Source organism: Triticum dicoccoides, chromosome 7A, assembly GCF_002162155.2.
Source record: "Triticum dicoccoides isolate Atlit2015 ecotype Zavitan chromosome 7A, WEW_v2.0, whole genome shotgun sequence".
Classification (NCBI taxonomy): Eukaryota; Viridiplantae; Streptophyta; class Magnoliopsida; order Poales; family Poaceae; genus Triticum; species Triticum dicoccoides.
In genome coordinates, this window is record NC_041392.1 from 405,430,481 (window position 1) to 405,447,557 (window position 17,077).

At 46.0% G+C, this 17,077-nt stretch overlaps 1 protein-coding gene across 2 annotated transcripts; it reads left to right on the forward strand.

The window, feature by feature from the left end:
- Positions 1-11,871: 11,871 nt before the first annotated feature.
- On the forward strand, positions 11,872-14,457 carry LOC119329133 (60S ribosomal protein L13-1-like). Of its 2 annotated transcripts, none has more exons than XM_037602131.1 (5): positions 11,872-12,025; positions 12,327-12,454; positions 13,127-13,260; positions 13,797-13,955; positions 14,042-14,457. In XM_037602131.1, exons 2-5 carry the CDS (start codon positions 12,346-12,348, stop codon positions 14,264-14,266), a joined length of 627 nt encoding a protein of 208 aa, XP_037458028.1. In that variant the 5' UTR covers positions 11,872-12,025; positions 12,327-12,345; the 3' UTR covers positions 14,267-14,457. The 2 variants fall into 2 exon arrangements, with proteins under 2 accessions (XP_037458028.1, XP_037458029.1); XM_037602132.1 differs by having other exon boundaries at positions 12,000-12,097.
- Positions 14,458-17,077: the final 2,620 nt, after the last annotated feature.

Here is a 17,077-nt window from a genome sequence, read left to right on the forward strand (position 1 = left end):
CCCCGGGCCGCGGCGGCGGCAAGGTGGCGGGTTCCACGTGGCAGGAGGCGGTTGGCTGGCGGCGGTGGGGCGGACAATGTCCGGCGGCGCGCGATGGAAAATTAGGGTTTCGGAGGTAGGAGGAGATCCGAAAATCAGGGGGTGTTTAAATAGGCATAGAGGGAGCTAGGAGAGTTCAAATGAGGTGCGGTTTTCGGCCACGCGATCGTGATCGAACGCTCTAGATAATGGAGCAGAGTTTGGTGGGTTTTGGACCAAATTGGAGTGGTGTTGGGCTGCAACACACACGAGGCCTTTTCGGTCCCTCGGTTAACCGTTGGAGTATCAAACGAAGTCCAAATGATACGAAACTTGACAGGCGGTCTACCGGTAGTAAACCAAGGCCACTTGGCAAGTCTCGGTCCAATCCGGAAATGTTTAATCCCCACACACGAAAGAAAGCTAGAAATGACCACCGGAGGAGAACGAAGCGCCGGAATGCAAAACAAACAACAGGGAAAATGCTCGAATGCATGAGACGAACACGTATGCAAATGCAATGCACATGATGACATGATATGAGATGCATGACAACAACAACAACACACGGAGACAAAACCCGAACCCGAGGAAATAAATATAACTTAACGCCGAAAACGGCAAGAGTTAGAGTACAAATAGGGAAAGTTACATCCGGGGTGTTACAAGTTGACGTGACAACTTCAAGAAGACACGATGATGGAGATCATGATGAGGAGATCATGGTGTCATGCCGGTGACAACGATGATCATGGAGCCCCGAAGATGGAGATCAAAGGAGCAAATGATATTGGCCATATCATGTCACTATTTGATTGCATGTGATGTTTATCATGTTTTACATCTTATTTGCTTAGAACGACGGTAGCTTAAATAAGATGATCCCTCGTAAAATTTCAAGAAAGTGTTCCCCCTAACTGTGCACCGTTGCGAAGGTTCGTTGTTTCGAAGCACCACGTGATGATCGGGTGTGATAGATTCTAACATTCGAATACAATGGGTGTAAGACAGATTTACACACGCAATACACTTAGGTTGACTTGACGAGCCTAGCATGTACAGACATGGCCTCGGAATACAGAAGACCGAAAGGTCGAGCATGAGTCATATAGAAGATACGATCAACATGAAGATGTTCACCGATGTTGACTAGTCCGTCTCACGTGATGATCGGACATGGCCTAGTTAACTCGGATCATGTTATACTTAGATGACTGGAGGGATGTCTATCTGAGTGGGAGTCCATTGAATAATTTGATTAGATGAACTTAATTATCATGAACTTAGTCTAAAATCTTTACAATATGTCTTGTAGATCAAATGGTCAACGTTGTCCTCAACTTCAACGCGTTCCTAGAGAAAACCAAGCTGAAAGACGATGGCAGCAACTATACGGACTGGGTCCGGAACCTGAGGATCATCCTCATAGCTGCCAAGAAAGATTATGTCCTAGAAGCACCGCTAGGTGACGCACCCGTCCCACAGAACCAAGACGTTATGAACGCTTGGCAGACACGTGCTGATGATTACTCTCTCGTTCAGTGCGGCATGCTTTACAGCTTAGAACCGGGGCTCCAAAAGCGTTTTGAGAGACACGGAGCATATGAGATGTTCGAAGAGCTGAAAATGGTTTTTCAAGCTCATGCCCGGGTCGAGAGATATGAAGTCTCCAACAAGTTCTTCAGCTGTAAGATGGAGGAATATAGTTCTGTTAGTGAGCACATACTCAAAATGTCTGGGTTGCATAACCGCTTGACTCAGCTGGGAGTTAATCTCCCGGATGACGCGGTCATTGACAGAATCCTTCGGTCGCTTCCACCGAGCTACAAGAGCTTTGTGATGAACTTCAATATGCAGGGGATGGAAAAGACCATTCCTAAAGTATTTGCAATGCTGAAATCAGCAGAGGTAGAAGTCAAAAAGGAACATCAAGTGTTGATGGTGAATAAAACCACTAAGTTCAAGAAAGGCAAGGGTAAGAAGAACTTCAAGAAGGACGGCAAGGGAGTTGTCGGGCCGGGTAAGCAAGCTACCGGGAAGAAGCCAAAGAATGGACCCAAGCCTGAGACTGAGTGTTTTTATTGCAAGGGAAGTGGTCACTGGAAGCGGAATTGCCCCAAATACTTAGCGGATAAGAAGGCCGGCAACACTAAAGGTATATGTGATATACATGTAATTGATGTGTACCTTACCAGTACTCGTAGTAGCTCCTGGGTATTTGATACTGGTGCGGTTGCTCACATTTGTAACTCAGAGCAGGAGCTGCGGAATAAGCGGAGACTGGCGAAGGACGAGGTGACGATGCGCGTCGGGAATGGTTCCAAGGTCGATGTGATCGCCGTCGGCACGCTATGTCTACATTTACCTACGGGATTAGTTTTAAACCTCAATAATTGTTATTTAGTTCCAGCTTTGAGCATGAACATTTTATCAGGATCTCGTTTAATTCGAGATGGCTACTCATTTAAATCGGAGAATAATGGTTGTTCTATTTATATGAGAGATATGTTTTATGGTCATGCTCTGATGGTGAATGGTTTATTCTTAATGAATCTCGAGCGTAATGCTACACATATTCATAGTGTGAATACCAAAAGATGTAAGGTTGATAATGATAGTCCCACATACTTGTGGCACTGCCGCCTTGGTCACATAGGTGTCAAACGCATGAAGAAGCTCCATGCAGATGGACTTTTAGAGTCTCTTGATTATGAATCATTTGACACGTGCGAACCATCATAGGTAAAATGACCAAGACTCCGTTCTCAGGAACAATGGAGCGAGCAACCAACTTATTGGAAATCATACATACTGATGTGTGCGGTCCAATGAGCGTTGAGGCTCGCGGTGGCTATCGTTATGTTCTCACCCTCACTGATGACTTGAGTAGATATGGGTATGTCTACTTAATGAAACACAAGTCTAAGACCTTTGAAAAGTTCAAGGAATTTCAGAGTGAGGTTGAGAATCAACGTGACAGGAAAATCAAGTTCTTGCGATCAGATCATGGGGGAGAATACTTGAGTCACGAATTTTGCACACACCTAAGAAAATGTGGAATAGTTTCACAACTAACGCCTCCTAGAACACCTCAGCGTAATGGTGTGTTCGAACGTCGTAATCGCACTCTATTAGATATGGTGCGATCTATGATGTCTCTTACCGATTTACCGCTATCATTTTGGGGCTATGCTTTAGAGACTGCTGCATTCACTTTAAATAGGGCTCCGTCGAAATCCGTTGAGATGACACCGTATGAATTATGGTTTGGGAAGAAACCTAAGCTGTCGTTTCTAAAAGTTTGGGGATGCGATGCTTATGTCAAGAAACTTCAACCTGAAAAGCTCGAACCCAAGTCGGTAAAATGCGTCTTCATAGGATACCCTAAAGAAACTGTAGGGTATACCTTCTACCTCAGATCCGAAGGCAAGATCTTTGTTGCCAAGAATGGGTCCTTTCTAGAGAAAGAGTTTCTCTCGAAAGAAATAAGTGTGAGGAAGGTAGAACTTGATGAAGTATTACCTCTTGAACCGGTAAGTGGCGCAGCTCAAGAAAATGTTCCTGAGGTGCCTGCATCGACTAGAGAGGAAGTTGTTGATGATGATCATGAAACTTCAGATCAAGTTGCTACTGAACTTCGTAGGTCCACAAGGACACATTACGCACCAGAGTGGTACGACAACCCTGTGTTGGAAATCATGTTGTTAGACAACGGTGAACCTTCAAACTATGAAGAAGCGGTGGCGGGCCCGGATTCCGACAAATGGCTGGAAGCCATGAAATCCGAGATAGGATCCATGTATGAAAACGAAGTATGGACTTTGACTGACTTGCCCGTTGATCGGTGAGCCATAGAAAATAAATGGATCTTTAAGAAGAAGACAGACGCGGATGGTAATGTGACCATCTATAAAGCTCGGCTTGTCGCTAAGGGTTATCGACAAGTTCAAGGGGTTGACTACGATGAGACTTTCTCACCGTAGCGAAGCTGAAGTCCGTCCGAATCATGTTAGCAATTGCCGCATTCTATGATTATGAGATATGGCAAATGGACATCAAAACGGCATTCCTTAATGGTTTCCTTAAGGAAGAATTGTATATGATGCAGCCGGAAGGTTTTGTCGATCCTAAGAATGCTGACATGGTGTGCAAGCTCCAACGCTCGATTTATGGGCTGGTGCAAGCATCTCGGAGTTGGAACATTTGCTTTGATGAGATGATCAAAGCGTTTGGGTTTATGCAGACTTATGGAGAAGCCTGCATTTACAAGAAAGTGAGTGGGAGCTCTGTAGCATTTCTCATATTGTATGTGGATGACATACTGTTGATGGGAAATGATATAGAATTCTTGGAAAGTATAAAGGCCTACTTGAACAAGTGTTTTTCAATGAAGGACCTTGGAGAAGCTGCTTATATATTAGGCATCAAGATCTATAGAGATAGATCGAGACGCCTCATTGGTCTTTCACAGAGTATGTACCTTGACAAGATATTGAAGAAGTTCAAAATGGATCAGTCAAAGAAGGGGTTCTTGCCTGTATTGCAAGGTACGAGATTGAGCATGGCTCAATGCCCGACCACGGCAGAAGATAGAGAAAAGATGAGTGTCATCCCCTATGCCTCGGCCATAGGGTCTATCATGTATGCTATGCTATGTACCAGACCTGATGTAAACCTTGCCGTAAGTTTGGTAGGAAGGTACCAAAGTAATCCCGGCATGGAACACTGGACAGCGGTCAAGAATATCCTGAAGTACCTGAAAAGGACTAAGGAAATGTTTCTCGTTTATGGAGGTGACGAAGAGCTCGTCGTAAAGGGTTACGTCGATGCTAGCTTCGACACAGATCTGGATGACTCTAAGTCACAAACCGGATACGTGTATATTTTGAATGGTGGGGCAGTAAGCTGGTGCAGTTGCAAGCAAAGCGTTGTGGCAGGATCTACATGTGAAGCGGAGTACATGGTAGCCTCGGAGGCAGCATAAGAAGCAGTCTGGGTGAAGGAGTTCATTACCGACCTAGGAGTCATACCCAATGCGTCGGTCCCGATGACTCTCTTCTGTGACAACACTGGAGCTATTGCCCTTGCCAAGGAGCCCAGGTTTCACAGGAAGACCAGGCATATCAAGCGTCGCTTCAACTCCATTCATGAAAGTGTTCAAAGTGGAGACATAGAGATTTGTAAAGTACATACGGACCTGAATGTAGCAGATCCGTTGACTAAACCTCTCCCTAGAGCAAAACATGATCAACACCAGAACTGCATGGGTGTTCGATTCATCACAATGTAACTAGAATATTGACTCTAGTGCAAGTGGGAGACTGTTGGAAATATGCCCTAGAGGCAATAATAAAATGGTTATTATTATATTTCTTTGTTCATGATAATTGTCTATTGTTCATGCTATAATTGTGTTATCCGGAAATCGTAATACATGTGTGAATACATAGACCACAACACGTCCCTAGTGAGCCTCTAGTTGACTAGCTCGTTGATCAAAAGATAGTCATGGTTTCCTGACTATGGACATTGGATGTCATTGATAACGGGATCACATCATTAGGAGAATGATGTGATGGACAAGACCTAATCCTAAGCTTAGCTCAAAGATCGTGTAGTTCATTTGCTGTAGCTTTTCTGAATGTCAAGTATCATTTCCTTAGACCATGAGATTGTGCAACTCCCGGATACCGTAGGAATGCCTTGGGTGTGCCAAACGTCACAACGTAACTGGGTGGCTATAAAGGTACATTACAGGTATCTCCGAAAGTGTCGGTTGGGTTGGCACGAATCGAGACTGGGATTTGTCACTCCGTATGACAGAGAGGTATCTCTGGCCCCACTCGGTAATGCATCATCATAATGAGCTCAATGTGATCAAGTGGTTGATCACGGGATCATGCATTACAGTACGAGTAAAGTGACTTGCCGGTAACGAGACTGAACAAGGTATTGGGATACCGACGATCGAGTCTCGGGCAAGTAACGTACCGATTGACAAAGGGAATTGTATACGGATTGATTTAATCCTCGACATCGTGGTTCATCCGATGAGATCATCGTGGAGCATGCGCCCCCTGGTTGGAAACCCTAAGGGGGCCGTTGCCCCAAGGGGCCGCCGCCCCCCCTTTTAGATGGGATCTCCAAGGGGGCATGCGCCCCCCTAGCCCCTATATATAGTGGAAGGGAGGGAGGGCAGCCGCACCTTGCTCTTGGCGCCTCCCTCTCCCTCCGTAACACCTCTCCTCCCCGCTTGTGCTTGGCGAAGCCCTGCCGGGATCCTGCTGCATCCACCACCACGCCGTCGTGCTGTTGGATCTTCATCAACCTCTCCTTCCCCCTTGCTGGATCAAGAAGGAGGAGACGTCTTCCCAACCGTACATGTGTTGAACGCGGAGGTGCTGTCCATTCGGCACTTGGTCATCGGTGATTTGGATCACGGCGAGTACGACTCCATCATCCCCGTTCGCTTGAACGCTTCCGCTCGCGATCTACAAGGGTATGTAGATGCACTCCTATTCCCCCCGTTGCTAGAATACTACATAGATTGATCTTGGTGATGCGTAGAAATTTTTTAATTTCTGCTACGATCCCCAACAACTTTAACACACATCTAGGTGGATTGGTTTGTGGGCACTTGGGGAAATCCAGTGTTGTCCAAAGGAGAATCCCGGGGTATCCGTGTGATTTTTCCTATGGTTCGCCACCCAGGCTCAAAGGGATCATTATGTTATTTCATGTTGGAAACTTCCGTGTGCGGCCACAAGCCATTATGGGCTCTGGCATAGTTGAATAAGTTGTGGGAATCCTTTCCATGATGGGCTAGCAGATGTAGGGGATTGTAGGTGTACGCGCCCATCTATCAGTTCAGGGGACCTCTTCGGAAAGACTGTGTCTCGGTCATCCGTTTCTCAAACATCATGCAGTGCGAGAAATTCAAGGGAGGAGATCGAGTCTTGTGGGGAAAAGTGTGCAAACCTATGCAGAGTGTATAAACTAATCATGGTTAGTCGTGTCCCGGTTATGGACATCTTGAGTATCTGGTGCTTGAATTACTATGTTGATCTCATCACTTTACTTAATTTCACTTGTTGGGTTAATGATTATTAATTTGGGATTGAGATGGGGTTACCATTCTCAATGTTTTCAACAAACTTTGTAGTTAAATAAAATCTATTCCTTTGTTGTAGGGAAAAACTAGCTTTATGCAAATGATAACCATAGAGCCTCCACCAACCATATATGCATATAGTTATAGCTGTTACTTGTTCATTGCTCTATATTGTTATATTGTCAGCATATTCCATGTGCTTACCTACACAGGCTGCAACATATTATGTTGTAGAGTTTTCATACGAAGAGTAAGGTGCGCTCGGTCGTTGTCGTGCACTCAGCTATGTCGTTGGAGTTGACGGACTCATTTATCTTTGAAGCTTCCGCTGTTATCTTAATTAGATGGCCTTCAGCCATATTATTGTAATAAGTTCTCTTTTGAGAGATTCGATGTAACAAGTGTGTGATTGAACTATGTTATAAATCCTCGAGTATATGTGTGAGCATTATCGATCCAGGGATGGCACTTATACACAGAGATTTGACCGTTTGAGGTCAGATCGCTACATACCTTTTTGCCCGGTAGTTGCAATGGTCTTCTAGTTGTACAATGAAGATCCCGTGTCGATCATCTTCCAGCACATTGCCTATTGCTGCTAGTTTGGTAGTTGAAATGGTACTCATGTAGCTGTTATGGACCGACTGGCTATTTGAACTCTGGGAATGATCTTTTGGGTGAAATTAATGCTTCAGCTACCACAAGCACAAGTCTGTTTTTTCTCTTGTAAGTTTTCTTCAATTCTGAATCAAAATTCAACCAAGTGGGCATACATTTTTGGTCCAAAAACTATAATCACGCCCGTTCTTGGAATTTTTCAATCTCTTTCTAAAAAATCCTATCCTAAATAATCCCCAAATAGGGTCCATGTTTGAATTGTGAGATCTGTCATCTCAAGAATATCATAGTCTTTGTTGAAATACATGTTTGCTCCATGATGTAACATGACTCCTCTAGAGTCATGACCGTGCATCTTGCTGAGTGAACATGTGAGTGGAAATATTCGAAACACAAATGCATGACCTCTGTTCCATATGGAGCCATGCCTCTCCTAGAGTTACAACCATACCTCCCGACAAATATATGGCACTTGAATAAATTTGAATGACAAAAACACAACCGTGCATCTTTTTCGTATGCAAGCGCGCCTCTCGTAGCTGTAAAGTTGTGCTTCTCTGAGTGAATGTGTAACTACAGAACATTTCAAACACAGTAGCAACATTTGAAATGCAAAGGCACGGCCATGACACTTCTTAATATAGCAGCGTGACTCCAATAACTTCACAACAATGCCTCTTTGAGTAAACATGTTAGTGGAAAATACTTGAAACATAAACACATGATCGTGACTCTGTTGCATGTCCAACCATGTGCCTCGACTAGCTTCACGCCTGTGCCTCTCTCAATAAACATGTTAACGGTAAAATATTTAGAACAAAGACGCACAATCGTCACTCTCATGCATGTACAACAATGCCTAGACTAGGTCCACGAACATGCCTCTATGAGTAAATGTGTCTCTACTTAATATAATACAGTGCCATGGCTAACTTGACGATCATGCCTCACTGGCTAAACGTGTCAGCACAAACATTTGGAACAAAGAGGCACGCCCATGACTTTGTTGCATATACAACCGTGCCTTGAGTAGCTTCACGATCGTGCCTCTCTCAGTAAACATCTTAGCGTAAATTTTTTTGGAACATAGACGCATGATTGTGCCTCTACTTCCGATAAAACCATGTATTTCATAACGACATTTCCGTGCCTCTCGCCATGCGAACGTGTAATTAGAAACACTACAAACATAGATGAACAACCGTGCCTTTTCTCAATATGGAATCATGCATCTCCTGAAGTCAAGGCCGTGCCTCCCTAGTAATACATGTCCTTTGGAGACATTTGAAAGACAAAGGCAATGTTTGTGCCTATCTCCATATGGAAGCGTGCCTCCCATAGCTTTAAGGCTATGCCTCGCTAAGTGAATGTGTAACCGGAAAACATTTAAAATACAGGGGCATGGGCGTGGGTGTGCTCCATGTGCTTATACATTTCAAACACAAAATGCACGGTCGTGCCTCTAGTACCTTAACAGTGATGCCTCTCTGAGTGTACATGCCACTGTATACATTTCGAACACAAAAGCACGTCTGTGCCTCTACTTTATGAATAACCATGCTTCTAGTATCCTCATGACCCTGCTTCTTCGAGTATACGTATCAATGGAAACATTTGAAACAAACAAACACGACTATTCCACTAATTTATGCATAATCGTATCTCCACTAGCTGCACGACCGTGTCTCTCCGAGTGTCCATGTCGGGGGAAACATGGACAACACAAAGGCACACACATGCCTCTGATTTATGTATAACCATACCTCTCGTAGATTGATATCTGTCCCAAAAAACATTTAAAACACAAATGCATAGTCGTGCCTCTTCTACGTGCGTAGAACAACGATGAATAATTGGGTTCATATTAGTTTTATATATCTAAATAACACTATATTCTACCATATATTTTAAATAATGTCTGGATACCACTATAAGCTACATAACTGTTCCACTTCACAGTCTATAAGTAACATCACCGTGGCAGAAGGCTGAAGATAACAACAAGATTCCAATCACGCTCTTTCTAGGTTATAAGCACCAAGCTAGTTACTTCCATAGACGATGCTTGAAGAAAATCACTGAAACCTTCCTTCTTGAACACCATTCTACCACCCAAGCCAATGCAATATGAACAAGGAGTGCTCACATATATATCATCATCGCGATAATCCAAAGTAACTTCAAGAGTTAAAAAGCCAGACCTAGAAACTGACACCAATTTCTTCAAACTCCTCACAACCATGCTCGGAATAACCTAACAAAAACACTAAATTATTAGAATTAACAAAACTAAAAGGCTATAAAAGAGCAAATAATAAATAATAAATAAATAGAAAAATAAAAAACACAGGAAAAAATCTGACCATATGATGACCATTAACATTCATGGAAGTAATCCTATGAACGAGAGGAAAAGAGTATATAGTTGTCATCAAAGAGTTGTCGTGAAATACAACTGCTAATAATTCAGATTGACATCACAAGTATAAAAACAAGTGCCAGCATGTTCCCTCTCATATTCACTCAGACCCCCGAGTGCTAAAAAATAAATTTAATAGGTTCAAGGGAACGGCAAAACATGTCAGGAGAAACAAGGTAAAAATTTCCTTAAAAATAAACCTTACCAACAAAGGGTAGAGGGAACAACATATCTCCACCTCGATAAAAATAAACACCAATCAACGTTCCACAGTGCTCGAGCCTAACAGTCATTATGTCATGATGATCGAGACCATAATCAGTCACCAGTCCCTCCCAGGAAGGACCATGGAATTTGCTGCTCATCCGACCATGACTAAACAGAACATCATATAATTCTCATATAATTCGCCCTCACTGGTGTGAAGAGCAAACTCGGTATCTTTGTCACCCCTCCGAATGGCTAAAGCCCTTTATTGCTCAGTGTGCTGAGCAAGATGAGCTCTAACACTGCACGGAACATACCGCAAAAAGAATCAAAACAACCATCATATTCAAATAAGTCAAGACATAAAATACCTTCCATTGAAAACACCACCACCAACACTAAAAGAAATAACCATGTGCGCCACCTCAATTTTTAACACCAAAGCATGAACAAATAAAAAATGTTAATCTTACAGCACGCCTCGAACAGGGCCTATCCAGCACCACGGTGAACACATCTGTAGAAGAGTCAAAAGAGGAACAAAGGCCACTTGGCATACAGCAAAAAGGGCAAGCCATACATGCAAAGAACACAATGATTACTAAGAATTGATTGCAGAACCGAGTTGAAAGTTGACATTTGATAGCGTTGGAAGCTTTCACCCATAATCACCCCATAAATCTCCATTGCCCGGAAATATAATGGAAAAAATAAAGGAAAACAAACAAGAACTAGGGAATCAACGGAGAACACAATTACCGTCGGCAAACAAGGGCCGCCATAGCCAGGCGATAGCATAATTAGATCGGTAGACGTATGTATCGGGTTGCTGCCAAGGGACTGGATCATCAAATCGATGACACTGAGAACCTCGCCGTCATGGGTGGTGGCGCGAAGAGAGTCAGCCTGGGCGCGGAGGGAGATAGCCTAGGCATGGTACACGACGGCCTCGTCATAGTAGGAGTCGGCGTTGTCGCGGGCGGCGCGGATGGCTCGGATGGAGAAGGAGGAAGAGCTCCGCTTGGTCGAGGAGAACGTCGCAGCCGCGATCCTCGGGTGGATGACAGTGGAGGCGCGGCGGCCGGCGGCTAGCGGCGGGGACGACGACGGGGGCGAGGATAGCGACGCCGGACAAAAAAGGAAATAGAGCAAAAAGGCTAGACGTCGGCGTCGGGGATGGCACCACAAGAGAGAAACATATCAAAATTATAATAGAAACCTTAAATGTTTAAAGACTAACGTGAAAACAGAGAAAACTAGGAAACGAAAATCGAAAACCAGAGAACACGGGAAAGCTCCTCCACACGACAAGTGTCACGCGCAGAGCAATCCAGAAAAGTCTACCGAACGTCCAGAACGCAACGCTTGTCAGGCATGGAGTACCCCCGACTGATCTTTGCAGGGTTACTCCTCAACCATTGATTTCGGTGGAATAAAGGATGAAAGGAGGCCTCCGGTGGCACACGAGCACAACAAATTCCGTAGGCTCTCTCACTGGGCTGTATCCCTCGGCCCACTTGGCGCAACAGCTCGGATGATCGAAAGATCTCGGCCGTCCAAGCTAGGGATCGCTTATAAACACCCAACCCTAGCCTAAACCCCCGCTCCCCTCCCGCCGCATCCTCTTCGTCCTCCCCTCCGCCGCAGTGCAGGTTCGTTCCGTTCGCTCTGTCGCTCGCGTCATCTCACCTTCCCGTCCTGTGGAAGTCATCTCCTGTATCCCGGTGAATAGATCTTGCCCGGATTCCATGTCGCTCTGGTTCTTCGCGCGGTAGCAGTAGGTTCCTGATTTCCTCACGGATGCGTAGTGTTAGTTTATGATCCGCCACGCGTTCATGATCTTGCTTGTTAGCATGCGCACTCATGCCGTATTGCTCAGTAGTTTGGAGAGGTGACAACTTGTTGGGATCGTTTAGCTCGCGTGTTTACGTTGGTGTGGTGGATCGTGTGCAGGTAAGAAGAAGGGGTCGAAATGGTGAAGCACAACAATGTTATCCCTAACGGCCACTTCAAGAAGCATTGGCAGAACTATGTCAAGACCTGGTTCAACCAGCCTGCCCGCAAGCAGAGGCGCCGCATTGGTGAGCAACCCTGCTATTACATTGTTGCGTGTTTATCAGTCACACACTTGTAACTGTACATGTCATGCATCACGCGACGGTTATTGCAGTGATAATTAAGTGCTTAAATTCTGGTTAGTTAATTTATTACCCCTGCTAGAGTGATAGACAGCTATATGTGGTTGATTTTATCCCATATTGCGTGATCACATTGGCTCTCTGTCCTTCATCACCACCATTTGTATACACGTTTAACAGTGCATATTTGCTAGTAATCTAATAGAAATGAATGTTGTCCTTGGAAGTTATACCTGTGCTGAGTGTTCTGTTGAAAGTATTCTTGCTTATTTAGGCACCTCAATTATCTCCCGGCAGTATTCCTCGCCAGCTCAATCAATTGTTTCCAGCAAACCTACCCTGAACTTTTGTACACAAACCCAACACAACTGTTAGATATATCTGTTCAATACCATTTCTGTATTGATTTCTTTAGAATTTTGGTGTACCTCTGACTCCATGCATGGAGTGGTATGACTCAGCATGTCTTAATATGCACACACTTGATCTTTAACATGTGATGATATGCCTGTGATGCTGCTCAGCAACACTAGCCAGCTACCAACTTTTGGGGGGCTTGTGTTTTTGCTGCCTGACTAATTTTGAATAACCAACGTACAATTTGTATTTGTTCAGCTCGTCAAAAGAAGGCTGTGAAGATCTTCCCTCGCCCTACATCTGGTCCTCTTCGTCCCATTGTGCAATGCCAGACTCGGAAGTACAACATGAAGGCAAGGGCTGGGAGAGGCTTTACCCTTGAGGAGCTGAAGGTGACTTGTTTCTTCTATACCGTAAAAATCCTTTAAATCATGTCACTTTCTCTGGTTTGCCTTTTTTTATTAAATGCGGGAGAAAAATCAATATACCCCTTGTTCAGTAAATATGTGTGGTTTTGTTTCTGCATCAGTTGCTGTCATGCATGTTTCTGGTAAATTGTCCTTATATTCGGCATTTGTTTTTTGTTATTAGTAAGTACTCATATTAGCAATAGTTTATTGTTCTTCCCTTTCTATAAGTGATGAACTGATGTTTGGCATGCAGACTCATATGTTAGCTTGCCGTGCCTTTAGTGTATCCTCCTTGCAATCCGATTATTCTGTCCAGATGCTGCTGTCATTTCTCATGTACTCCCTCCGTCCCAAAATTCTTGTCTTAGATTCGTCTAGATACGGATGTATTTAATACTAAAACGTGGCTTGAAACATCCATATTTAGACAAATCTAAGACAAGAATTTTGGGACAGAGGGAGTATTATGTATCGTACTGTATCTTTCTGCTAATGTTAATTTATGCTGTAATTTGCAGTCAGCGGGCATCCCGAAGAAGCTAGCTCCTACTATTGGCATTTCTGTGGACCACCGACGTAAAAACCGGTCACTTGAGGGTATGCAGTCAAACATTCAGCGACTCAAGACTTACAAGGCCAAGCTGGTTATCTTCCCAAGGTGTGCTCACAAGGTTAAGGTATGACTGGAGTTTATTGTTTGTGTACACCATTTTATATTTTCTTATGTATTCTTCTGTTCATGACCATTATGCCCTTGTCTTAGGCTGGTGATTCTACCCCTGAGGAACTTGCCACAGCCACCCAGGTCCAGGGTGACTACTTGCCTATTACTCGTGGTGAGAAGCGCTCGGTTGAGATCATGAAGGTCACTGAGGAGATGAAGGCGTTCAAGGCCTACGGCAAGCTCCGTGTCGAGAGGATGAACCAGCACCAGCTCGGTGCCCGCACGAAGAAGGCTGCCGAGGCAGAGAAGGAAGAAAAGAAGTGATAAGATATTTTGTTTCATTCTGCAGCTAGTGAATGGTATCATTGGGAACTTGTTCTAAATTTTGTTTTGGGGCTGGAAATAGAGACCACCGGATGGCTTTGATACCTGCTACTTGTTTGCATGATATGCTGTTCAGTGTTCCCCTCGTTGGCGTAATTTGTGGAGGTCAAGCAGTATTATTCTCTGATTTATACCCAAAATGCACTGGTCAAGCTATGACTGTTGCATTTCGTAAATTTTTTGGTGGAAGACTGACGGTTTGAATTAAGAGCAAGTTGCCATTTGGACCGGACATGGAGTATCTACACTCAGCTCAAAACTCTTGTGAACAGTAAAATAAAAAGTAGTAAAATAGTCCAAAATTTCTGATTTTCTTGACGACAAACTATGCTGAATTATCTTCTTGTGTCCAAATTTTGGTGATGAAATAACATTCGTGGACATCTGGGCAAAAATAACAAAATCAACACTCCAAAACTAGTCTTTTTGGATTATCGGTTTTGTTATTTTAGCCTAGATCTCCATGAATGTGATTTCATCTGGGCAAAAATAACAAAATCAACACTCCAAACCTAGTCTTTTTGGATTATCGGTTTTGTTATTTTAGCCTAGATCTCCATGAATGTGAATGTGATTTCATCACGACAATTTGCATGTAGAAAACTACTCCCTCCGTTTCATATTAGTTGTCTCTGAAATTGTTGTATCTAGATGTATTTCAGTGCTAGATACATCCGTTTGAGCGACGACTAATATGGAACGGAGGGAGTAGCAGTGTTTGTCGTAAAAGCAAAAGTAATCTGTTTTTTGTTTTGTTTTTCTTCTTCGGTTTTTGTTGGCATTGGATGCTATACAAAGAAAACAAATTTCAGTAGCAATAATCTTCCTGGTCTGGCATTCTACATTGCGCCCGCTAGTGCCTGCCTGGCTTTGGTCGTCATGGCTCATGTCATCCGAACCTCACGAGGTGAAGCTTGCATAGAAATCTCCGCTCCTCGGGAGCCAGCCTGAGGAGGCCGTCCCTCGTGGAGGTCTTGGTGTTGTCCGCCTCGCGAGGCTTGGCCCCTCACGAGGATCTTGGGTTGTTGATGCTGAAGCTGGGCCGTAGTAGGCCGCTGATGAGCCACGACGTGGGCCGCAGGTAGGCAAGTCTGGGTACCCTCATTTCCAGAACGCCGACAGTAGCCCCCGGGCCCAAGGCACGCTCAAATTTGGCTTCAAGGTGAAGCCAAGGGACAAGTGCGGAGCGCCGCGGGCCCTAACCGCCTGCGGCCTTGGTTGACGCGCTGCGATTGATGGTACGTGGGCATCTCCGCTCCCGCGCGCGGCCTCGGCAACTGTTTCAGGCTGACAAAAAGGCTGGTGCTTGGTGCGGAGCCTTCATTGCCTTTCCTTCGTCTTGCTCCAGATCCCTTTCTTCCTCTGCTCCAAGCGCCTCCAGATCCGCTGAATCTTTTCCATGAACTTGCCGTCGATGGCCACCGACAAGGAGAAACCTTCGGCTTCAGCTTCGCGCCCGGCTTCTTGGTTCGAGCCGGCCCTGAGCGCGTCCACCATCGCAGAAGAGAAGCACCTCGCCGCCTGCTCCTGCTGACGGCGGGCGACGCCAATGAGGGGGGAGAGATGGCGCTCCGAGTCGGCTCCGCCAAGCCGGAAATCTTGGGTGACACCTTCTACCCCTTCTTCCTGCACATCGTCCTTGCTGGGTTGGTTCCCCCTCTCTAGTTTTTTCTACGCCATCCTCCGCCATTACGGGCTCCACGCCCTCCATCTTCATCCCAACTCGATCCTCCTCCTGTCGATCTTCGCCTTCTTCTGTGAGGCATTCGTGGAGGTGATGCCCTCCGTCGCGCTGTTCCGCCATTTCTTCTACCTCCGGATAAGCGGCGGCCAGTGCTTGGGGTGTGCCAACTTCATCGCGGCCAACGGCAGCAACGCGATTTCTCCGGCCGGGAAGAAGGTGGAGGTCTTCGAAAACAAGTGGATCTTCATGGACGCCAAGCGCACCCACGCCCGGCTGGAGCTACCGACCGCGCTGCTAACGCCTCTGGAAGGATGGGCCCACGAGAAGCTCACCGACCACCGGACAGAGCTGTTGCTGGAGAAGATGAAGGCTGACCTGAAGGCGGAGAAGCTGACAGGGGCCATGATCGTCAAGGAGTTCCTGACGCAGCGCCTGGCTCCGCTCAAGGCGCACTCGCGCCCCCCTGTGGAAATTCAAGGGCGCGGAAGACGACCTCCGGTTGCGCCCGGACAACCTGCCTGACGAGGAGCTGAGCAAGGTCGTGCGCACCTTGCTTGGGAAGGACCAGGGTTGCCCCCAGACTCCCATCTCCTACTGTACCGACGCACTGATGGAGAGAAGGTGGCCGCGGCCATGCCCACCTCCAAAGAGCGTGGGCTTGTGCCGCTGAAGCCTTCTCTGCCCCCCGGCTCCCCGGTGCCATTGTACTCCGGCGAGCCCGAGGAGGAGGCGAGGTCGGACTCAGAGGTGACCCTAGAGGAGGGGGGAGACTTCTCCCCCGCGGCAGACAGATCTTCACCGCAGCCTTTCTGATGACGACGATGTCGTCAAGCACCCAGTCAGGGAGTCGTCGCTCTCCACTGGGGTAACGACGAGGTTCGGGGCACCCCTCGGAAGAGGCTGGGGCAGGGGATCCCGAAGAGGGATAGGTCGGCGCTGATTCCTCCGGGCAGTGGCTCCACTTCGCCGCGGGCCACCACCACCACAGAGCCGTCCGCGCGCTCGTGCGCCCCTCAGAGCGCGATGACGCCCATGCGCGGGAAGCTTGCACTCCTGAGCAAGAAGAG

Coding starts and splice junctions, on each gene's coding strand:
- LOC119329133 (XM_037602131.1), top strand. CDS start 12,346: ATGGTGAAGCACAACAATGTTATCCCTAACGGCCACTTCAAGAAGCAT. Junction 13,261..13,796: donor TTACCCTTGAGGAGCTGAAG/GTGACTTGTTTC, acceptor TGTAATTTGCAG/TCAGCGGGCATCCCGAAGAA. Junction 13,956..14,041: donor GGTGTGCTCACAAGGTTAAG/GTATGACTGGAG, acceptor CCCTTGTCTTAG/GCTGGTGATTCTACCCCTGA.